Raw genomic sequence first — 25,401 nt, forward strand, 5'->3', positions numbered from 1 at the left:
CTTTTCAGCAAGTTCCCAGGCCTTCTGAAATCTCCTTGGTAAACCTTAGCCTGCATGGAGGGGCTGCTGTGATTGATGGCAAGCACAGAATCAAGCTGTGACAAGGCAGAAGTTAATGCACAACTGCAACCTATAAAACTTTATCAAAGAAAATGTCAGTGTGCAGAGTCTTTTGATTCCAGTTTGCAATATTTACATTGTAATTTCTGTATTTTTCTTGGGGGGGGAGGGGGGGGAAGCTACATGTAACAAAATGGCTTATATTTTCTGGTCTTTCTGTACTCATAGAACTTTACTTTGAGTTCTGTCTTCTGATTGCCTTTGTTCTTTGTCAGAATACCAACCACTAGAGTGAAGATACTTGAATGGGCATGCAGAGATAACAATTACATAAATGTGGTCAGGATCAGTAATAAAAAATTCATTAATGGGTGGAAAATTTTAAAGAGAACTGGGTATATATTTCTAGGGTTTTTTAGGAGTTTGACTGAAAGAAACTACATTTAAGTCAAAAGCAAAACTCCATGAACTCTTGGAAGAGAAGTTGACTTTTGTTGGCAGAAGATGTACTAACATAAGTAATATTATTTTGGGACAAAAAAAAATTATGAGAAAGCGAAAGGTCAACAAATGTTTTTTCTGTTGCAACATAGACATTTTATGCTTGCTGTTTCATACATAAAAAGGGAAATTGTTTGCACCAGGCAAAAAACAGGTTTACAGACATAGATGGTATGTTTTCCCTTATTTGTGCTTAAATGTAAGTGATGTTCAAATTTCTTGAGCCATCAATCATATATTCATTCCACCACAGAGTAACCAAATGATGTTAAAAGAAGAGTTTGAAAATTCCCTCTTCTCTTTTTCTGTTCATTTCTTTCCTCATTCCCCCTTCTTTATCCATTCCAGCCTAGTTCATGACCTGGTGGTTAGAGCTTTCCCAGGGTAGGTGCCTGTTTGATTTTATCAGTCAGAGAACTAATTCCCAATTCCTTGGAGACTGTTCCCACTTCCATGCTGATCTGTGCAATAAATGGGTGTGAGATTAGGACACTTAGCATAGGATTAATCTCACCTGAAACTGGATGTCTGCACTGTAGACACATCTGAACTAGTCACCCTAGGCTGCCTTTCTCATCTCCTGGCACTTCTGGGATAAGATTTATCTGAACTGCCTGAAATAGTTCCGATGAAATTCTCTGTGTAGTCTATAACAGCAAGCCAGATGTTGTGCTCAAGTGTAGATGTGTATATTGCAGATATCTAAAATTCAGTTATATAAACCCCATTTCTAGACTCTGCATAGACTCTGGATTTTTTAATGATTAGTGGGATTTGAGATCATCCAAAACATAAGCGAGACCTGGATTTGAAGGTTTTCACGCCAGACAACTTCAGAACTGGGGCTGTTGCTACTCTTCTACTTTGTTTGCACAGATGCTAGAACATCATTGTGCTGCAAACATTTTTTTACCATTCAACCTTATATTGAGCAAATCAGGACATTCATCTCCCTGTCTGTAGACTTCTACAGCGGGTGTATGTCTCCAAGTAAGCTGCTCACCTCCACTCGCCTTTCCAGTTAAGTGATAGCAGTAGGTGATTTCTGGGAGAAATGTAGGGGATCAGTTTAGGTGCCAGTATCAGGATGGGGTGAATTGTACCCTAGGACTGGCTGTTCTCCCACTGACCAAACAGGTAGTCGTGGCACCTGCCTCAGGTCAAGAGAACTACATCTGGATTAACCATTGGTGCTAAATTCCTAGAAATGTATTTTCCTCAGGAAATAAACATTTTTGTGTTACTTTAAAATTGCATAGTCCATTTCTAAGTTTTAAGTTGGGCTTTTTCCATTCTAATTATTGACTGGTACACTTCTCTTTTATTTCTTTTCATCTCAGTTGTGTGTCCGTGTGTATAGTTGGTTTTCTCAAGGTTTTACGAGGATCCTTAAATGATCTATTTTTAACATTAAAAATTCTTAAACTATGTTTTATACTATAACTTCCTGGTAGTGTCAGATTAAATGACAGTGCAATTATCTGCCTTCAAGAGATTAGAAACGTTCATAGATAACAAAACAGAAAATGTTACATGTGAATAAAAGCTCCCAGAGCCCTCCCACTAGCAGTCAAAAAGTGAAGGAGTGGAAATCAAGCAATACAGAGAGCCCAAGTGTAGTCCAGAGTAAATATATTAATGCTAGTCTCAAATGTTTTCCAGTTATGTTCTCTACCTTTGGAGAAGTCTTCCTGATTTCTCTCTTCATTATCTCAAGGATCTATGTGCATTAAAGGACATAAAATGAGAAAATAAAATAAAGCTTCCTCAGATTGTAGAAGAAAACAATTGTGTCCCCACATTAGCTGCTGGTATTGTTAAAACATGCAAATTAAAATGTTGGATGATGGATAGTACACAAACAATAGACCTTGAACTTCTTCCAGTCAAAATAAGTATTAGCAGCCTCCAGGTTTTTTTATAAGTGCACAACTATCTTGCCATAGCTCTGATTCATACTCTATTTTCTCCTTAGCAACAATTTACCAAATTTAGAGACACTCTGCTAATTAAAAAGAAATAAACTTATTGTTCTCCTTGCTATTTTCTCAGTAGGCATAATTGAAATTTCTCATGATTAAATTACTGTATCTGTCAGTTGTTACTGTTGGGCTGCAATATACTGTTATTTACAGCTCCAAAACATCTCTCTAAAAGTTCAGAATTAATTCCAACGAGTGGCTGCACTACTTATTACATTGCACCTCAATGAAGATGTGCATCCTGCAGAGGAATATGTTCACAGAAGCGTTATGTCGGCATGGCATCCATAGAAATGAATAGTTCTGTTCTTCATTTATGAAAAGGGGGAGGAGGGAGAAACTCTGTGAAATGAAGGATCCTGAAAGAGAGATGCACATTACATCTGCAAACAAGTTAATAAGAACAAAACACAGGCTTAATAAGTTTGCAACCATCCAGTCATTTGACTGAAATGGACCAACCTAAGCAAGCTGCTTGAGTTTCTAAAACGGTCTTAGCTCGTTATTTCCTCTAAATAATAGTCTAAACAAAAAACAGAGTTCAGAACATGATGTAGAGCACTGTTACCTCTGTGAAATAATTTCCTGAGTCAGACACCTAACCTTTAAATAGCTCAGGGCATGGTTTCAGTTCTGTAGACCTGTTCTATCAGCATGGAAAGCCTACTTGTTTCATTACATGTGAGAAGTAAATATAAACCTGAAACAAAATTATTCTAATACATGAGATGAGTTACGATACAGACAGGAACCCCCTCTTGAGTAGCATAACAATTTGTTTTGGAAACTTCATATAGCCGCTTGTCGTAAGATTAAGAGTCAGCTGTACAAATATGATCAAAGGAGGGCTTAGGCAATGTCTGTTAGCTACCTGCTTCATACCCGGTACTCGTTTGGCTCACAGAGTGGAATCCAAAGCCTGGAGCTGCGTTTTCAGGTTCCTGATAGTGTAAAGCAAGAAGTGGATACCTAAGAAATCAGCCCCACGTGTTGAGTAGGGGATTGATTAGAGCTACCTGAAGAATGCCAAGCATTGCATTGTTGGTCCCTGTGTATGTTTTAGGTCCTTGAGTCAGGGCTAGAGGCAGGAACAGCAGCATTACTGCTTTTTTAAGCAATAGGAGGGCAGCTCAGAGCACCCGTCTTGTTTTGGAGGCTTTATACCCATGTCACCCCCCTTCCAAGTACTCACAGTATGAGGGAGGTGGGGAGGGTGAAAGGACTCCCTGTTCCTGCTGCAGCACAACAACAAATTCAGGGTTTTTCAAGGCAGGAGGGAAGCAAATGAAATGGAGCCTAACTCTGAACCCTAGAGTGAGAGTGCTTTCCAATTTTATCTGCTGAGCAGTGCATGTGAAAGTTATCAGCAGCCCTGAATGAGGAGCTGTGGCTCCAAAACATACTTCCAGTAGCTGCTGGACTTCAGTCCTTCTATTTCTTCTGACACTATTATTTTCTGTGGGGCAAAACCGGTTCAGAAATAGTGATGAGAAATCCCTTTCTCCCCTTCTCAGATTCCTTACCAGGCTGCCGAGGCACTTTAATCAGGGGTTCGAAACCCTGAGCTGAGGTGGGCCACAGGCTGGCCTCCATAATATTCCTAATTATTAGGTTACACTTCTAAAAGTTACTCCACAGCATGCACAGCATCTCTGCTGTTCAGGTTTCTGGACAAGAGTGACTGTGGCTGCTGCTCTTCATGCAGCCAGTGCGTGTGAGGTGTAATCTGAGACGGCCTGCCTGCCCGAGTCCTTCCAGGGATTTGCATGGAGCTGTGCGTGTGTTGTGACTGATAGATTCACAGCCCAGGCCGAGGCACTTCTGCACAGGCAGGACAGGTGTAACTGCAGCTTAATGGACATCTGAATTCTAGGTCACAGAGGTTGGCTGCTAGCAAGTTTTAGGCGCCTCTAGAATAGACAGCCATTGAAAAGGAGAGGGCAGGAGCTTGGCTTTTGGTTTTGAACATGATACCGTTGTCTTCCTTTATGTCCACCAGTAAATATTGCAAAATGTAGCAATGATTTAGAGCACGCGTGGCAAGATGTGCTGCATTGTGATCTAGGACTTAGTCCATGTTCCTGAAGAATCCAAGCAGCTGTGTTTCTGTGATATGATACATGCTGCATGTGTTCAAAAGATGTGTGAAATATCACTCAACATGAAGCTGCAGCACTTTGCAAATGTGGAGGGAAATTAATAGAGTAACATTACATTTCTTGATGCTGACCTCCAAGAACTGGAAGGGCTCTGACTTGTGCTTCTAAGCTTATCTTTAAGAGGTGTCACCTGGAAGTTATAGATCTGATCCAGGTCTTTGCAGTGATTATGCTAAATCAATGTTTATTGTGTTGTGCCAAATATTGTAGTTCACATCAATTAACTTCTGTTTTATGTGTGTTCTGGTTTGCAGGGTGGAAAGACTTACACAGGACCATGTGGAGGAAGAGACTGCAGTGGAGGATGCCAGTGTTTTCCTGAAAAAGGAGGCCGTGTGAGTAACATTTTTTTCCTGTAAAATGTTCTTCATGCGTTTGCTATAGGTGAACTTGCATCAGAGTGCTGGAAATATTCAAACAATTGTATTTTTTTCAGGAAAAAAGTTACTTTCGTTGCATCTTACTTCCTCAAGAACTCATAGATTTGAAAAGTGTTGCACGTTCTTCTCTTAAAGCTGAGGGCCAAGGGACCTCTCAGGCACTGCGAGCTGGTTGGGTCAGAATTCAAGGGACTGTCCTGTGATGTTAGATGCTGTCAGTACAGGTTGTATGATGACGCTAAAGGAATATCAACACAATCACTCAGTAACCTTCCTGAATTCTTTCTAACGAAATGGTATCCAATGACATGATACCTCGTACGTGTGATTTCCATTAAAGCAGAAGGGAACCAGTTCTGCAGAACCTGAAATACCCACTGGAAGGAAACGGCTTGGGACTTCCTGGCATTGGGTTGTTGCTGATACCCTTTTCTTTGTTTTGGGGAATAGTGAGCTAAGAGGCAGAGGAAGGGAGATGGGGTGGAGGCGATTAGCCACTTGCCCAAAGAGCTCCCCGCAGCAGGGCAGTTCCTATCCTGTATGGCTCGAAGCCCTGGCTGGCAGACTCCTTCTGTACAGCTTGGTCTTCTGCAGCTGAGGGAGTGACTCAGCCTTTTCCATCCACCCATCCCTAAGAATAGGCCATGCAAGAGATGCGGCAGGTCATATGCTCTTTCTGCTATCACTCTGCCTTTCTTCCATGCAGCAGGCTGCCAGTTCCCATTCCCATCACATTCCTCGAGCTTGACTCCACGTCTGAGTGGAGGAAGAGGTGGCAGGAAAGTCAACGTGTAGGTGGAAGGCAAGGAACACTCTTGTTTACAGCAGAACTCCCGATGTATTTGTAGAAGTCAGATGATCCCATGGTCACCATGCCATGAGCACCGCAGTGGCAATAGTCCCAACCCCTGACCACAGCCTGCTCATGATCTGCTTTCCGTTACAATAACCTAATGGCAGACTGATGAAGCTGAGAACAAACAAACCCTTCCCATGAGACACAGCTTCCGGAGGGGCTGTCTCCAGCTGTTATTGCCCTTCCCCGACTGCTCAGCCCGTGAAGTTGAGCGACTGCCTCCTGCCATTTCCCTCCAAGGGCACAACAAAAATTGTTGCTGTGTGAAGCAGACTCAAGTATGATGCTACTGTGTCTTTCTTCAGTGTGACTTTTTGTGTTCTAAGGTAAAGCATGGACCTGCTAGTTCTCCACTAGAGTTCGTGAAAACAGTCATCTGTGGAAAAACTACCTGCTTTCGTGACCAAAGTATTTTTCTCTTTCCTTATTGAGTGAATAACCCTTAATTTCAAGTTAACCACGTCTGCAAGAGAAGAGAGGTAGCTAAACAGAAGTAATTGAATAGGCTAGAAAAGCTGAAAATGTTAAGTTATTAAACTAGAGAATCAGCCAGGTGCCCCAGAAGCTTAGATGTTTAGTATCTAGATTAGGAGAAAAGGGCATATTTTACATATTCTCCACTCTCACTCTTTTGCTTATGTCAGGGAACTAAGAGTAACCCCAGTGACTAATCAAGCTAGTTAAATAGACACTAAGAAAAGAGAAAAGGAGGATGTTACAAAACATTAATTATATTTTGCTGCTTGTGGTTACTGTGGAAATTGTGAAGGAGTATTGGGGAAAGTGATTTAAAGAATTTTATAACACTCCAAAAATTGTGTTTGAATTCTCTGAAATTGTATACCTCATTCTGAGTCAGCATGCACTGCATGTATTTTGCGTCTGCTTGTCTCTTCAGATGTCAGAACCTCAGTTAAACATCTGTTTTAAGGAACAAGACTGGCCTTTAGAGACTAGTCAAATTTGGCATAGCTTCTGGTCTCATGCTAATCCTCAATGGGAATATTTATTTTCACAAAACCTCTGTATAATCTGGCACGACACACATGTTCTGTTTGAGGTGACTCATTACATGCACAATAGACATTTTGCGTGTTTGCACTTGTAAGAGTGCCTGAAGAAGTCTGCTAGACTTGTGCTTGTTCAGTGGCTCTCCATGTCAGGTACAACACAGCTGTCTCAGAGTATTCAGGTAGAAACAGCACTGTGAGAGCCAGCAACCAGTTGCCATACCATTGCCCTACCATGCAGTGAAAATGCACATTAATCTCATAACAGATCTCTCAAAAACAGACAGACAAAAGCTCTTTCTTCAGCTTGCTGCTACTGAATACATTTCAGAAACTGTTGAATGAAGTAAATTCATTGGAGCAGCAAATACTATTGAAAATTATGACAGTAGAAAAGGTCTGAAAAATGCCTATTTTTATTTATATAAGGTTCTACTTCATTTTCTGCTGTTGTTGCAGTTGAAATCTTAAGGTACAGCATTTAGATAAATGCGCTTTTCTGTATTGTCTTAATCCAATTGTATTTGTTTTTTAAAAAAGTGTTTTTTACTAAAATATGCCCATTGCTTTCTTCTGGGGGCTCTGCACTCAGAGGCACTGTCTGTCTGGATTTGTGAGGATTCAGCCAGACTTTGCTCAAGTGTGCCAGGTCTCCAGATGCATGACAGCTGGAAGCCCTGTGGTTCTGTCTACACCAGTTTTGGTTCGAGACTGATAAAACCAGCCACGAAGGCCCACAGAAGTTGAATCATGTTTCAAGCAGGCAGTTTCTAGGGACAGAAGGCAACCTAGCACAAATTCGTGCATGCACCCAACAAGCCTGCTGGAAAGAGTTGGCTGTGTTTAGTTTTTCCTCGACTCTTTTTTGGTTGGGCTCTGCCATGAAGCTTTCACTGGACTCAGACAGAGCTCAATGAAGTCCAGTGTGGTTGGGGAAAATGAAAAAGCAGAAGCCGCATCTTCTGCTTGCCATGGTGGTGGGGAGCTGCTGCAGCAAGGCAAATACAGTGGCTAACATGCAAGCTCCCACCCCTCATCAGACCTGCTGCCAGGGTTGTGCAGACACAAGGGAAAGGCACTTTCTACCACATTTCCATGAGGAAAACAGGTCTGAGTCAAACCTTCAGGAAAAAAAAAATCACAGGATATTGCTGATAACCACATTTGCAGTTCACAGCATATGCCTAGCTGTTGCTCAGAGAAGTTTCTCTAACAGCATGTCTTCCCAGGGCCACACACGATCCCCTTGAAGTTGCCACCTCCTGTCCTGCTTTTGAGTTTACACCTTTGGGGCAAAACAAAGAAAGGGAACGTTTTCCATAAGTTGTTTTTTTCTCTAGTGTCTAATGACACTTCAGTCTTTGTTCATGTTGACAGCAGGCTAGTTACTTCACTTTAAACTTAGGTGCGCATTTACTGTTAGCTGGATATGAATATCCAGTCTTTATAGGTCTGACCGTACCCCATGGCCAGCCTTGCAGTCAGTCATCATGCCATGCTCACAGCTGGCAAAAACCTCAGTGGAGTTATAGTGAGAATCAAAGTTCCTGCAGGAGTGTCCAGATCCACACAACAAGAAACTACATGTATGTAATATGTAAGCCTCAGGTGGAGGGCTCAGGGTGAAAAGGGAGAAGGAAGACATCTTCTCCCTAAGTGGCATGTGGAGAAAATACTGTGAGGAGTGCCAAGGTGTCTGGATAAGAAGGAAGGGAGAAGAGATAAGCATTGATACTGTATTGAAATTCTATTTTGAATAAAACAGAGGCCTCGGACTAAAGGGGAAAAAAAAAGAAAAAAAAAAAAGAAAAAAAATCTAGTTTATTTTTTTTCTCCAATCTTTTATTGCAACACCTAATATTTTAAGATTTAAAGTTCTTTGTAGACCATATATCAGGCAGAGTATAATATATGCACCTTTAAAAATTGTTAGAACATGAATACACTTATGTAGGAAGCGGTAACTCCTTTCAGTACAATGGCCAACTGTTTGGCCTATTGAAGTTCATAATCAACCTCACTTCATAACCAACCTAGAGGACTTTGTAGAAAGTGGAAGTGAATAGAAATCTTTTTGATCTTTTTGTAGAGTGAGAAAATGCACTCTATTGAAATCTTGCTTTGTAATTTCTGTCTGAGTCAAGCGTCTAGCACTGCTTGAGCCATTTAGCCCTTGTTTTTGCAAGGGGCTGGAATAATGGAAACTGAAATGAAAGGACAGTTTCGCGTCCCCATAAAGGCCATTCTCTGGGAATGCCAAAACATTTATTTACTTTTTCGTTAATCAAGACTGATATGAGACTTTTCTACAACTCCTATACAGATATTTGTTGTATCACTTTCACTAGTGCAATGGCCATGGGTAAACTATTACCAGTTCACCTATAATCATTTCTGTCTGTTTTTGAGTGTAACTATGAAATCTAGTGTCTGATCTTAACTTACAAGCATTTTCTGTACAAGCTTAAATCTTTACACATGGACTAGATCTAGCAGATGTTTTTCTCCATAGTTAAAAAAAATAAAATACAACACTTAACTATTCTAAAGTTAATTCCATTCTTGTGTTTTCAGGGAAATGTTTAAATCCAGTAGATACATGTTATTAGCTGTTAGTGTAATTGTTGAATTTCACAATTAACCAGGTTCTCAGCTGGTATAATGGCAGTAACTCCTTTTTAAGTCTTGGTTCGAGTAAACTGATATATCTAATGAAATCTGATATTTTAGCTTATTTTTACAAAATAAAAGCACATGAAGTTTCTTCCCATCATAGATTACTAATACATCTAGCCCATTACTCTGTCCCCAGCAGTGATGGTAGGAGGTGCTGTTTAGGGGGAGCAGAGATCTGGCAACTTTCTGCAGTCTTTTCCCTTTTAATTAAAATTATACTGTTAGAGACATGACATATTTATATATTCCTTCAATATCTGTGTTTCTCCATGAATTTGTCTAATCTTTTTCTGAAGCTGCTGTGTGTCATTACAGCAATCTGTGGCACCAAGGGTTCCACTAATCAAACAATATAAAATAACTGTCCAACCTGTTCTAAGCCGATCTCTTCCTATTTTCAAGTACACCCTATTTCCAGTCCTGTAAGATTTGGGAAGGAGCAATTCTGCATTTACCTTACTCCCTGCTTCCTTAATTATGTAAACCTCAATAACATCCCCTCTCACCTTTCTCTTGTCCAAAAGGAAGAGTCACAGCATTTTTAGCCTCTCCTAGGAGGCAGCACTCCAGCCCCTAACCCCTCTAGTCTCTCTCTGGACTGGTCTTTGAGATACCACAGCTCTACACAGCATGCAGGATTATGGGTGCACCAAGGTCTTAGCAGTAAATTGACACCCTCTTGTCTTCCTCTCAGTGCCACTCCTGAGGCCTACCAACACTGAAGTTTATCTACCCACACAGTGATGGACCTCCCCATCACCATCATGGTGTTTAACAACTTGAGATAGGTTAGTGTCATCTACAAATTTGTGTGTTTCATGGCTCAGTCCCTGTTGCATCTCCATTTTGAAATGTGATTGCCAAGCACTATTCTTTTCTTCCTATCTTTTAGCCTTCAATCCATAAAAGCACCTCTCTTCCAACCCCAAGGAAATTTATTTTCAAAAATCTTGGTAAAGAATTCTGTCAAAGCCATATTGAAAATCAAAATACGTTATGGTTACTAGGTCCTCCTTTACCATGCTTATCCTTGTGCTCAGTTATGGTATTCTTTAAGGCAGATGACTGCCTGGCCAAGCAGGGAAGTCAGATGCCCTGGCCCAGTCAATCACAGTTGCCAGGGTCTACTCCTGAGTGTCTTTTCCACATGGGAGTTGGGTTGGCACCAACTGTGGCTATTTGCGACAATGGGTTACACACCTTGGCCAGCAGTTCTGCAATTTCACACTTGAGTTCCTTCAGAAGGTCCAGGTGAATGTCACCACTCCTACTCACTTGCCAAGGTCTGCCTTATCTATTTTATCTTCTACTTCCTGCATATTTACCTGAAATTAATCTGGCTCAAAAAGTAGCTTAGGTTTGGGACTCGAATCTCAAACACCTTCAGCAGTAAAGACATATGCAAAGATTTCCCTAAGTTTCTCTGCTGTGGCCTTACTGTCCCTGAGTGCCCCTTTTAAACTTTTGGCATCATGTGCGGTTGTTATTTCCTTTGAGGGCTTCTTGCTTTGCTTTAGACAACTTTTTACTATGAGCTTGATGACCTTCTGCAAAGTGTTCACATTCTTTTTTAGCCATCTGAGTTGCCATTTACTCTTGATCTGTTTTTTATGAGCTTTGCTGTTCATTTCAGCAAATTTTTAAATGTGAACCTTTTTCCCTACAATAGCCTCCTTAGCTTTTTTATGAGCTATGCAGAGTTTTATTGAACTGTTTTATTTTCTTTTTGATATGTGACACAGTTTACCAGGACTTTTAATATAGTGTTTTTGAAAAGCCCCCAGGTTGCTTTAGGCTTCCTACATTTTGGACTGCTTTTTTAGTTTTTTACTATTTGTCTGATTTTTATGTATATTCCCTTCTTGATATGGAATATCTGTGTGATGCATTTGTTTGGTTTACTCCATCTGACTACAGTATTAAATTAAAGTTGTATCGTGAAAGTATTACAGAGCAGTTCTCCCCCTAGTACCTCTTGAACCAGGTCCTGTGGACCACTCAAGATCAGAGACATCATTTCTTGTGGTTTCTGGGGCTTGCAGTCATTTACAGCGTCCAAAAATCTTATCTCCTTATCTCATCTGGATGAGACATCATGTCTGACTGTATGTAGGTAGGCTAATTTGCCAGTATCTCTACCTGACCCAGTTTTGCAGCTTCTCTGATTTAACTGAATGCTTTGTGATCTTTGTCTTTATCAGGGAGTCATAAATACAAACCAAGTGCTACCTTTCTGTTATCTCCTATGGGGATTCCCTGTTGCTGTCCTTTGCCCACAGTATTTTTTTCTGTTACACTTCGTATTGTCCTCCGCATTCTGTGCCACTGCTCTGCTTGTACCTCATCTTCTGTCATTCCAGTGAAGGTGACAGCCTAGCAACTCAGTGTGCCACTGATGATCCTCCTCCCACCAGCCTGAGATCCATCTTGCATCAGAATTGTCATTTGTTGCCAAGCAGTATAATTCCCTAATCCAATTTTTTAGGTCTCTAGCATTGCTATAGAAGCACTTACAAATTTTGCACACTCTGTTGCAGGTGCCAGTCAAGTGACATTGTAGTGTTGTTTATGTTTCTTATTTATTGCATTTTTGCTATTTATTTCCTTCCTTGCCTTCTCAGGAATGTATAGTGAACATTAGCCATGTCTCCCTCACAAGTTCCTTGAGTCCTGACTGGTTGCTCCACCATGCCTATCAGTCTTTCCCCCGCTTCTAGCTTAGCTATTTCTCTGTGACCTTTTTAACTTTCAGTAATAGCAGCCTTGTTCCGTTCTGACTGAAGACCAGCCCATTCCTCCTGTGCTGACTGGTCTCGTTCCAGAGAGTTTGCCAGCACTTCAGTCCCCTGCACGGCAGCCTTGAGTTAACCCCCTAGGACATCCCTATTCTGCTTTCCCACATTGGTGGTATAACATAGACTGTGGCCACCAATTCATCCTTTCTACCACACTAAATACCTATCTGCACATCTGTTGAACTCTGCTACCTTTCCCCTCAGCAGGCCACAGTCCTCTCAGCTGCTGCAAACCCAGCTCTCTGTGTCAAATAATCAAACCTCCCACTACCATCACTTGGTTCGTCTTCTTCGCATGGAAGACTCCCTCTGCTCCAGGAGCATCCTCACCCCAGAGAGACATTTTAACCAGCTGGAGGTTGGAGCTTATCAGAGATTTGATCCTTCCTTCCAAGCTGATGAGCCACCATCCCTGAGACTGACATCCTTCGCCTACCTGTTTAGTCAACATCAGAGATCTTTTTAATGGTGGCCACAAGAGGGCAGGCACAGCAGAGGGGGGGACTGCCACAACATCCTCGGAGGCCTTGCCCGTGAACCTGTTTCTCTTAGCTGCTCCAGCTCAGCCATTCTTGCCTGTAGAAAACAAATGCAGGACTCCTGCCAGGTTGCACGTACAAAACCTGCCTCCTGGGTCAGTAATAACATGCATTGTCCTCTCTGTGCAAAAAAATAAAAATAAAAAAATGAGTGGTCTGCTCTGTTGTGCAGCTTCTGCCTGCATCCTGAGCTTAAAATAGGTAAGCTCCTGAAGTTTCATATTAGTACAACTTCTCATTTGTGAGGTGAGTAGAATTACTTTTCTTTTCCCTGCTCTACCCATTATCAAGCTAAGTAGCAACAAGGAAGATCTGGCATTGATGAGATGTACCTACGAATTGTGGGGAGACGGCAAGCTGACCTGAGCCTTCACAAGCTGCACTTCATAAGGATGAAGGAACCACCTGGCCAGTTCATATGCCCTTCAGACATCCTCAGGAAGCCACTCAACAAAAAACTAAACGTGTTCCCACCACCAAGAAAAACTCTACTGGTCATGTAAGCCAAAAATTCATCATGCTTATGTGCCCTGCACTAGCCTGCCTTTCTTTCTTTTCTGCTTGTCTTTCTTTTTGTTCTTTCTTTCCTCAAAAAGAAATTATTTTAAAAGTCTCCTGTTTGCTGTTCTGTGTTTGCTGTAAGCAAAGCTTTGGGATTGAATTCCCTCATTTATCTTTAAAAGTATCATCAGATTCTGCAATGGAATGGATATGAAATACTTCCCACCCCATTCCCTCCCCACCCCACAAAAAAGAAGATACTTCAAAATTTCATATTGCTTCACAGGCAATGGGTAATTGTGCTATCTCTCTGAAAGCTGCCAGGAAGATGCACTGCCTCAGAGGGGAGTTATCTGAGGGAGGTATTTGTAGTGGTGGCAGATTTATAGGCAAACTACCTGTTGTGCTAATAAGCATTATGCCTTGACAGGAAGGAACCTTTCATTATTTCAATACTGTAATCAAATCTAGTATGGTATATTGGGTTTTATTTATTTTTTCTCAGGCTAGTCAAAATAATAGTGGAGAACAGCTTACCAGGGACTGTAAAAGAAAAAAGTGTTACCATAAAAAAAGTGTTTAATAGTGTGAAGCTAAACTCAGCTCTCAGATGCAAGAGTACAGTTCCCTTTTACATACATGTTTGAGGATATGGTTTCAAATGTATGCTTTTGTTTATGTTTGTACTCGCAAAACACTGCCTAATAAGGTCTTGCCGGCATACATAAGTCCCTAAACTCTTGACATTGTTCCATAGGCATCTAAATCTTGAGTTTAAGGCTTAATAGCATGAACTGTTAGTAGTGAATAGTTCCATAATCTCTCCAGTTAGCTACCAGAGGAAGGCAGGATGCAGGTTTGCTTGACATAACTTGACTTGGTCAGTCTGAAACTCAATGCCTAGTTTACAACCTAATGTTTTATTTAGTGCAAATTGCTTAACCTGGGCTACAGTGGCTATCAATCAGACATGTAGCAAGATACTCATGTTGGTTGCTAATTGCTGTTCTTTAGTACATTTGTCCTGACATTTTTTCAAGTGAAATATGCATGTTTCCTTTTCAACTCTGTTTATGCATGTTTAATCAACATCAGCGATCTTTTTGAACTGGTGGATGGAGGTTAGATAACTTTCCCATGAGCTAGAAGCAGTGGATCTGCCTTCCACATATGCATTCTACACAAAATCAGAGATTTGGGAAGAGTCAGTGAATGGTTTTTCTAAGAATCAGTTTCAGACCAAAAAAAAAAAAAATGCAAAATATATTAAAGAAACAAAGTGCTTTGATACATGCAGATATGCAATTAAATGTATAAGCTAAAATCACATTTTCATTTGTAAATGTAAAGGATATTTTAAAGTCTGTTTCAAAGTTTAAATAAAACTAAAATATTTCTTTCAGATCAAACAAAATATGCACATTGACGAAAAAATATTTTTTTTCTTCTTTTTCTTCTTTTATTTTGTGGAGCGTTTCTGCTTCATCCACATATGAAATGTTAAATAAATAAAAAAATAAAAATAAAAATAAAAATAAAAATATTGCACTTTTTCTTTAAGCCCGTTGACCTAGATTAGAGCTGTGCAGATATTTTGCCTAAAAGCTTGTTTCAAAAACCTTTGCAATCTCAGGTGGTGTGACAAGAGAACAATTCAACGGTGTTGGACAAAGCTCAAGAATTAGTATAATCAATCAAAATGAATACCAAGGTTGCAGTTTAAACAAAATTAGGACTGAAGTAAATGTGCTGGATTAACTCTATTTGTAATACAGGTTCAGCTCTTGTATTTGAAATGACACAGTGCGATGCCTTTTGCATTAGCTACGTATTCCCTTGATTTATGGGCTTCTTGCAATCAAATAAGATATTACAGTAGTTTGATTGTAAGTTGAAAAGGTATTTCACTGGTATTTTAGGAATTTATTTTGAGGGCAGCATTTTTAAGAGTGGATTTGGCCATCTGCATATCACAAATTTGAATGCGAGGTGAAGAACAAAAGCAAGACAAAACACAATAAAGTGTTTTACCAGAATATATATATATAAAAAAAAAGACTTTAAATTTAATTGTAGAAAACTTAACTGCAGTAATGAAATAATGAAAGGAAACTTTAACAACGCTAGCTGTCTTGTTGGAGATGTGTAGTGGAAAACTATCTTGGTCACAATAGCTGAAACCGGAAGAAAAACCCTCACGATAAAATGATCGTGAGTAACTGATGTTACTCACAATCATTTAAAAAAATTACCATATCTTTTAACTCAAGATTAAAAAGCTATTTTTGTTGTTGTTGTTGTTACTTCCTGTCTTCTCAGGAAATATTGAAGGTGTATTTTACCTCCTTTAGAAAACAAGTACATGCAGCTAAGCAATTCCATAATTAACTAGTCATCTGTAATGTTTTCACTCGTTGTGGTCAACAGTATCTGCACAGCACAATACATTCTCATGTATCATTGATATTTTTGTATGTGTTTCTCATAGGAATTACACTTCATTATGGAAATGAAATGCAGTCTGCTTTGTTTTAGGACAAATATACTGTCCATTTGGCTAGACCTTCAGGCTTTGATTTCTGACAGTCAGATGGTGCAACTAATGCCCAGAAATACTTTTGGCCAAGTTTTACAATTTCTGCTTACTGTGAGCAGTAGTTGAAAGACCGTGCAGCCTGTGGATGATAGCCTTGCTCTGTAACTGGGTAGCCCACACAGCCGTCCAAGGGGGATAATGCAGGTCATCTTGTAATGTTTAAATTGCACTCTAGAGAGTGTGAATGGTTTCTCATGACATGTATGCAAGGCTTTACAAGTTTCTCAAATAGTGCTTGTTTCTATTTTCTGTATTTTTGTCACATGGGAGCAAGTAGCATTGACCCATTTTCCTTTTGTCTTATTTGGTAAGCACCAAACTATTAATGGAATCCTTTGAGTCTGACCTGGACAGATCAGGAATGTGGGAATGGGCAGACTGTCATCATGTACAGTGTCTGCCTAGGCTAACGGAGCCCATTCTCAGCATTTCCTTAATGACACTTAACAGAATGAATGTTCTTTATTTACCTCAGTTTGTATGTAAGGATTCCAAATACTTTTCAAGTATCTTCACATAATGAACAGGGCTGTTGAAATATAGGGAAATGCTTCCATTACATTGATCTGGAAAAGGATGAAAAGCATTAAAATACCTTACACTTGGATACTTTCTTTGGGAGTATTCAGAAAGAAGATCTTGAAGGATAGACTTCTGTGTTTTAGGCATGGAAAATGTCTCTAGACAATGAATAAGCTGCAAGCCCAAACAAATATGTCTGTGCAGTGTTTTTTCTCTCACAGGCTTAAATTATTTTCCTGTGAAAATATTTTAGTAGTCTGTCAGATTCCCTTTTGTCTAGTATCATCACAGATGCCAATGAAGTACAATTCTTTGATTATTTTTTTTTAGTGAGGGTCATGGCTGTTTGATGAAATTCTGTGTTTAACTGTTGCTTATTTTAGTAGCTAGCTAAGCTCATTTTTGCTTTAGCTCTGCTTAAAGAGATATCATCAAGCCTTATAACTTGTTTAAAAGTAGATTTATGAGGCCCCAAGGTTGTTGGCAGAGCATAGTACTGATTTTAGAGCAAAAATGAAAAGTCCTGTGCTTGCTGTCCTCAGTACCTATAATGCTTCACTCCATCCAGGGCACAGCAGCAAATAGAGTTTTTCTGCCCAGTCTAATAAGGATTTGGATATGTCCTTATTATTTTCTTCTGATCCAAATATTCCTCTTTCCCACCTAAACTACCTCTTGCTTTTGGCTGTTTCTCAATTTCTAGACCCCCTACTTCTCTGTTATTTTATGACCTGCTCCCAGGACTATCCCTACCTTACCTTAAATTACCCAGAACATAATTTCCTGAGTCATTTCAACACCCTTTTTGTATTAAAGGTTTCCTGTAAAGGATTTTTCTTCTTTGTAGCCTGGAAGAGGAATGAGCAAAGCCAGCTCTGTGAGATGAACTCTTCCCTCAGAACACAGGGTGCTGTGGTCCTCACTGCTGGCTGTGTTTGTCTTTGGGAGGATGTAAGCTCTTTGGGGCAGGAACTGTTTGCCTTTGGATCTTTGCACAGTGCCAAGAGCATTGTTAGCACTCTCACGTTAATAACAGAGGTAGCACGCCAAGGGGCACGGTGACAGCTTCCTTCAAGTAGACAGGAGCTCCAGCAGCAAAGGGCCCAAAGGCACCACGCCATGCTGAAGGTGTTGGACCCATGTATCTTCATTATTCTGGTATTTAATGAGAGCATGAGCTGGCATGCCGTTTTATGGTTAGAACACATTTTCCATGGCATACGCTCAGCTCCAGTATGACTGCACTGCTCCTGCAGTGTCTGTCCCTCACCACTGTGAGACAAACTCCCTCCTCAGGACAGAGCATGCTCCTCCATGTGCGTGGTACAGGTGTGTGGTTTAACACTGCCTTGTTAAAACTTGCCTTTCTCCTCAGCTTTTACTTTACTTTTTATTTGCTGGGGACTTTGCATGCGGAAAGGAGGATAGGCAAGCAGACAGGCGCAGCCAGGCCCCTTTATAGGTATGTGGTTGCTGAGGATGGATCCATTTAATCCATTTGTTTTCCTTTTTGTCGCTCAACCCAATGACACGGCTTCAGCTTGGCTAGCCCACACTTGGTCCAGCCAGTGTGGTCTTCCCCACGCCATGCGGCTGCAGCTGAGTGCAGCCGCTCAGGGTCTGCTGAGCCACAGCTCCCTGTGCAAGTCCTCCCCCTCTCTGCTGGCTTACTTCTTTCAAACAGTTGCAGAGTTAGTTTTGCTAAATGACATGGGGTTATAATAAATCAAGCAACAAGACTTGTGCTGTGCTTCCTACTGTATGGGAGAGGTCCATGTGGTTTAATTGCTTCCTCAGAGCTTCAGATATATGTGTATAAAATCTCCGAAGTCATGTGTAACTGCCAAGATCCTATGGTGTGGTTTGGAAAATCCATGCAGTGAAATCTCAAATGCTGCAGATGTTCACTGAAATATAAATGAAAAGTGAAAGAAGCCAGCTTATCCAGTTAAATAACAGTAGAGAATTCTGCCTAGAAAACGAGCTGTGCCTGTGCTTGCAGACAGAAATGCGGAGGACAGCAAGCACCCGTATGCCCAGGTCCGTGGCTGGGTCGGTGTGCAGCCTGTGGAGCGGGAGGCCATGGGCCCTGCTGCTTCTTCCATCCCCATCCTCCTCCCCTCAGCCCCAGTGCTGCCAGCGCTCTCATACAGGGTGGGATGGGTCAGGATTTTCTCCAAGCAGCAAGGGGAGGATGACACATGGTGGTTCTCGAGGGCCAAACCCAGCACTTGTGGCTAAGGGGAGCAGAGCCTGGCCCAAGCCACATCCTTGGGCCCAGCAGGCGTGTAGTGGTTTATCTGCTGTCTGGCGCAAGGGCTCAAGCATCTCTTGAGGAGGGGAACGGTATGTGTTGGAGCAATGCTTTTAAACACACGGGGCACCTCCACGAGTGCCAAGGCTTGCTCTGCAGTGGTAACCTCAGTCAAGTGTGCTGAAGCACGGGCTCACTTCTGCTGCCCGAGCCACCTTCCTCCGGCACAGCACCCAAGCTGCCACAGGCACTCACTGATGCATGGAAATGGGGAGCTGGACTGCTGGGGTTATCCCAGATCTGTGGAGGCTCACAGAGAGGAGCTGCTTCATCAGGAAACGCTCGTGGAAAGGATCAGGGTGCCCTCTGACCGCTCCCGTGAGCAGTAACATGAAGGAAGCCTAACGCTGCCCTAAGGGGTGACACGCTTCAGCCTATGCCCTGCCATGGTATGGCAAGTGCAGAACAAGAAACATGTGGAAGGGGCTGCGGTCCTCCCCCTTGGTGGAAGGAGACACTCCCTTCCCCTCCATCCTCATCTTTGCAGTGAGCAGTCCTGACTGGAAGGGCACACCGCTCTGCTGTGGCAGGGAGCAAAGTACGTATATCACCATCAAGGATATGCGTTGTCATCACATTCATAGTTTTATTAAGTACAGCAATAGTTACTGCTAGCCAGTGTTACTTGTATTTAATCACCAAAAAACCTCTGAATAATTTTCAGTGTGTCCTAAATTGATGTTAAATAGCATTCTCAGTAAGTACACTTTAAAAAAGAATATATTTCTGTCTGCTGAAAAAGCCCCAGCCCTCTGGTATAGGCTCACACACTGTAGTGTCTGCAGCCTCTGCAGCTCGGTGCATTTACACAGCTGCAGTGTTGGTTACTGTTTACTCTCCCCCTAACAGACACCCTGTTCTGCATATTCCCTGTAAGGATTTTCCTTCTTTCTCTATTCTTAGTCCCAGGCAAAGACCTGTTCTGATTTATACATTGTGTAACCTCACTGACTTCAAAGATGTTTTGCATGGTGTAAATCAGCACACCAACTGGCTGGATAAACCTCACGCAGTAAGGCATGATTGTAGAGCTGAATGTGTTCCTGCGTCTGTGCACTAAATCAACAGGATTCCTTTTCACTTTTGCGGGATAAACATACTTCTCTGCTGTGTATTTACAATTGCTGGAACACTCTTGCAGCCATTTGTGAATCCTTTGCCTCAAGAGATCTCTGATGTAGGCATCTTCCATACTGTAAATCTCTTTTGTATTCTGTTATTCTAAACTAAAGTCTATTAAAGATCCAAGGAAATGCATGCATTTAGAGGTTGCATATCTTTTATCTGTGTCTGATGGAGCACAATCTCTTTTCAATTCAGTTAAAAGCATTCCAGTAATGAAATTCAATACTTAGATTATAATTGTTCGTCTGTTCTTGTAGCTTGTTTATTCAAGCAGCTACAGCAGTTTTCATAAAGAAAATTGGTCAGCTTGTGTTTTCTCAAGTATTAGAATCTTTTCTTACCAAGAACTGAAATTTAAATCAAACTTAAGCCTACCATTTAAGCAGCAATTTAGCTCAAGGAAGAACTTCCTCAGAATTCAGACAGTAGGAAAGCAAGCCAGTCCTAGGGTCCTGTAATATCTGTGAATTAGCCAGCCTCTCCAAGTGAGTACAATTCCCTTCCAGCATGTGTTGCAAATTAATCCCTTTTGCTGTAGGCACATATAAAAACTTCCAGGAGGTATCCCACCCCAGACATGGCTTTACTGAATAGATCACAACAATTTCCACAACACACAACTTGTTTGAAGGAATGCAAGAGGGGCATTTCTGGTGTGATGATTTGTTGCTGGTCTGATTAGTTTTCAGAACTGAAATTTGCCAAGAGGTCAGGTTTGGGTTTTTAAGAGCTAACTAAGCATCTAAGAGTTGTTGGGAGATGCAAAGTGTGTTTCATAAGAAAGCAGAAGCATCTCAGATAAATATAACTGTGTTTGACAAGGGGAAGACCCAGGTGTTTTAAATCAAACCTACAGCAGTAAGTAGGGCATTCCAGAGGTTCCAGGAGGGAAATGCTTAAGCTTCTAGCTTACCCTTCTGTGAGAACCTTTCAGTTTCTTCTAATGGAAATAGGAAATATCCATCTTTGCTTAAATTTGACTTTCAGGAAGAATTGAGATAAAACCATCTGGAGATATCAATCTGCCACTCTCCAAAGTAAAACAGCATCAAGACTTCCTTCTTAGAAGTGCTTCCTTCCATGGGTACAAAGCTTTTGTTGTAATTATAGAACAATCAGAAGTTTCCTTGAGTTGGTTAGAATGGGCTAGATGGAGGAAAGGATGGTATTTAGGAAGAAAAATTGTAGAAGGTGTATATAGTGATATGTAAACCAAGCAGAAGGCAATCTTTTAAACTATCCAGTAATATTTAGATACTAGACTGTCATGAGGTAAGCAAAGAAAGAGCAAAGAAAACCTCAACAATGGAGTGATACTAAGAACCAATGACTGAAAACACATTTTGTCTAGTAACAAGTATTTTTTCCCTGGGAGCGGAAATATTGCACAACCCGTGAACACTCCAGGATGCAAGAGCATCAGCCAGCTGCTGAATGATGAATTTCATTTACTTCCTATCTGACTTATGAATATTTGGGCAGATGAATACGCTAAGAATAAATTCTTATGGGGGCTGTGAAGCAGTCCCCTGCTTTGTTTATGACCCCAAAACTTAGACCAGTTTAGTTGGTGGCCAGCACATATGCCTTTGTATGATACCATGGTGCTTGTGATGCTCTGATGGCTCTTGCCAGCTTTTAGCCTGATATTCATGCTCCTCTGGATTCTCTTGCAGCCAGTCAGATGCATCTCTGAAATGATGTAATCTGCTCTGCCACTGTCAGCATGATTCATATTTTTACTGCTTTGTGGCTGGTGGATGTTGTGCCCAAGTAATATGAACTGCACATTTGCTTTCCATTATGTGCTACTATGTGTGTTCCTGCAATCACTCCCAGACTCTGTTACTTTTATTGCTGTATTACCAGATCAGTTTCTGTGGTCTATCCATCTCCTTTTGGTTGGGTTATTACATATCTGAACTACATGAGATACCTAGGGGTAGTCCCATTTCACTTTATTCTCCTTATCTTTAACCCAAATCTGGGGGATGCAGAGTCAGTGTCTGTTAATATTCTAAGTGGCTGAGCCTGTGATTTTGTGAACAAATATTCTTGCTTGGGTGAAAGCTCCGTGCTGCTTGAATGCTGATTCAGGATGGACTGAAAACCAGCTCTCAATGTTCATATCTAATCCCATGCTGGTTTGGAAGAGTACCTATTAGAAAAAGCTCTCCCACACCTATTCAGCTCTTGGGTGAGCACATGCCCAAGTCTCTGCGAGGCTGATCCCACATCACGTGAATGACTGGTGGGGGTATGCAGCAGACCCAACCACATGGGATGCTCAGTCTTCACAGAGCCTGGTCCTGCCTAGGAGCTGCAAGGGTTTGGACACGCTCCACAGCAGTGGGATTGTCCCATGTTTCAGCCACTGAAAGTAAAAAGCTTTGATGTGTGTATGCAACGTTACAAAGGTCTGTAGCTTGCCCAGGCTTCAGACAAATGCCAAAAATTACTTCCCTAACACAATATCCTTTTCATTAATGAAGAAGTTGCAAAGGAAGAGAGTCCTTCACAAAAATAGGTTCCCAAAGAGACAAGCCCAGAGATCAGGGCAGATCTATGCCATGGCCCAGAATCAACAGACAATGTGGAAAGTATCAGAGGGTTAAAGAGGGAGCATTTCTCATTCAAAACTGCTAACTAGCTGCATGTACCAGCTCACTGATTCTTTTATGGAAGTTGTGTTACAGAGAAGAGACAGAATCAATTAGCATGACAGATAATAACAATTTATGTTTTTTCAGAGTTTGAGATTATCACATACTGACGTCCATGCACCACACCTTCTTGTTCAGATACCCCCATTCAATACATTCTTTCCACATAAGTTTGGAAAGTTTGAAGGAGATAAACAGTGGGATCCATGTTTTGGATAGTACATCCCAGTTTTGCACATTGGTTCTCGTTCTCTGGGGAAAATGGATGTGAGTCATGTGCATTGTGAACAATAAGCTATCTGAACAGGTGCTGCAGCTGAAAAATACGGATGAAGAAAAAACTCACTTCTGTCAATATTCTGTCCCTTTACATTTTTAGCCAGATGTCATATGAGTACTTCGGTACATGTTCTTGAACACTCTGTTGAAGTGTTACACAAAACTGAGAAATAGGAGGAGTATAAATGTACGCACATTTCCCAGATGAACTGCCAGCTAGCGCATTGGAAAAAAGTGAGTTAAAAGTCAAAGTAGAGAAGCTCCTCTGAGTATTTTGATTATGAGATTTGTAGGGCTTTACTGTAATAACTATAAAATAATTACAATTTTCTTCATGTCACAACATTATTTATTTTCAGAGCAAAGTTCAGAAAATTTTGAATGATAGTATATAATATTTTTTCTACATGTCATGGCTCCTTCAAATATATATATGTATAGTTCTTTTTTCAAAAGTGATAGATTGCCAAGTTGTCTGACCTCTCAAGAGAGGAAGTTGGGAGGACAGTTTAGTAACATTTTCTTTCATTCCTGATGTGGAATAAGATCAAAAAATATGTATTTTAAATTCCATTAATAGCCTTATCTTTTCTAAACCATAAGGTACTGGCAAAATAACAGCACAAGTAAACATGGCTCTTGATGCACCACATTAAAAAATGGCTTTTGTTTATGAAAACTTTTTTTTGTTGTAGAAACTTGTGGGAATAATGTTGTATTAATGGTAGGATGTTGACCTTTTCCAGCTATGGAAGATAGTCTCAGAACAGGATCCAGGAAAAACAAACATGGAAACTACTTAACTCCTTAGTTGTGTGCCTGAAACTTTGTGAGGAAGCATTATTTAAACTTAGGCTATTGTACTTACAGATTGTGTCATTACATTAAAGTGCCACACACGCACAACCATTTTCACTAAACACAAAGTTATCAAGAGCTTAAGGGAATAAATAACTTCTGTGAAGAAGAATATTGCTACGATTTCATATAAAACGCTGTAATATATATAAAAATATGCAATCATCTGCTATTGTCTGTGTTTTGTCTACATTTATTTATAGTCTCCCAGGTCAAAAGTACAGAAGGTTTTCTCCAGATTTTAGGGTACACAATGTGATGAACAAATTAAAAAAAAAAAAAAAACAAAAAAAAAAACAAGTCCCTGTTACTTAGGGCTCGAATTCACAGTCCTCTTGTATGCTAAAAATGGTCCCCTCTGATTCCTTAAGTGAAAAAATAAAAGCTTAGGTGAACTCTTTAGGACTTAGTGTGCAGCCTTTGTGTGGCTGTGCAGTCCACACTCACCTCTGCCAAATTCACTCCTGATCTGAAGGGTGGCCACGGAATTTAGGAGCTACTGACTTCCACTCTGAATCTTGAAATGAGCCTAGGGAGGTATATGTTTTACTTGGGAGTTTCCTTGTTGTCTGGAGAGAAACTAGTGAAGGTCAGCGTAGGGGGAATAAGAAAAATCCTCTGATCCATCTGTGCACCCTGTCTTTCTCTTTTTGAACTGGTTGTAGTCAGTATGCCAAGTAGGTAGTTTCACTACCATTCCTGTTCCTTTGTTCACACCTGTTTCTTTGAAAGACTCTCCTATATCAGTATATTATAGCAAAGCATCTGTTAGACCTTCTTGCAGGACAGTTACTGAGCATCAGCATCAACTTCAAGAAGGAAGTGAAGCTAACCCAGTTCATATCAGCTAAGCATCTCACTCATGAGCTCCACTAAGACTGCTTGTCTCATTTTCTATTCTTGTCACTCAGATTGTAATTGTCATTATGAGAAAAAAGGACAGATTTTATTAGCATCCTTTTCAGTAAACTGTGCAAGTCAAGAGAATGCAGGGTGTAATCAGGCATTACTATAGTGTATCAATTCTCCTTTCAGATTGACCCATGCCCTGCAGACAAATGAAACCAGAAACACAGATTTTAAAATAGGTTTCTTTCCCCAAAGAGACTAGATTTCTGTATTGCCCATAGGCAACATGTAAGAACTACCTTTTAGTTACTATAAGTTCAAATTTTACCGTTCTGGGGCTCTCAGGCCGAGTGGGGCACGTGGTACTTTAACACACATAATATATTTGTCAATAGAAAAACTGAGCATCATTTTTGTGTAACATGGGAGTATATGAGAAGTTATTACTAAAAAAAAAGGAAACAAAAAGTATTTCCCTGTCATATATATACGATATTAAGTTGTCCCTGCTCCTGAGATGGATTGGCAGCTAGCTCATGAAGCAGCAGGTATTCCTACAGCTTGCAGTTTGCCCTACTGCAGGGAATCAGCAGTGATTTTGGCCTAACTTTATGTACTTCTGGTAGTTCAGTACTTACTACTGAGCATTTGAGATGTGTGTGCAGCCAGCACATCAACAGAAATGAGGCTGCAACCTCCAGGCAGGCTGTCCTGCTTTGTAGCCATGGGCTCACAG

General features: G+C 40.8%; 1 protein-coding gene across 1 annotated transcript in view; it reads left to right on the forward strand.

Moving 5' to 3' along the window:
• COL4A2 (collagen type IV alpha 2 chain) overlaps positions 1-25,401 on the forward strand; it is a 139,968-nt gene that overhangs the window by 35,279 nt on the left and 79,288 nt on the right. The window contains exon 3 of the mRNA XM_040536951.1: positions 4,957-5,037. Within this exon, the coding sequence (XP_040392885.1) occupies positions 4,957-5,037 (81 nt within the window). The remainder of the gene's footprint in view (positions 1-4,956; positions 5,038-25,401) is intronic.

This window comes from Cygnus olor, chromosome 1 (assembly GCF_009769625.2).
Source record: "Cygnus olor isolate bCygOlo1 chromosome 1, bCygOlo1.pri.v2, whole genome shotgun sequence".
NCBI lineage: Eukaryota > Metazoa > Chordata > Aves > Anseriformes > Anatidae > Cygnus > Cygnus olor.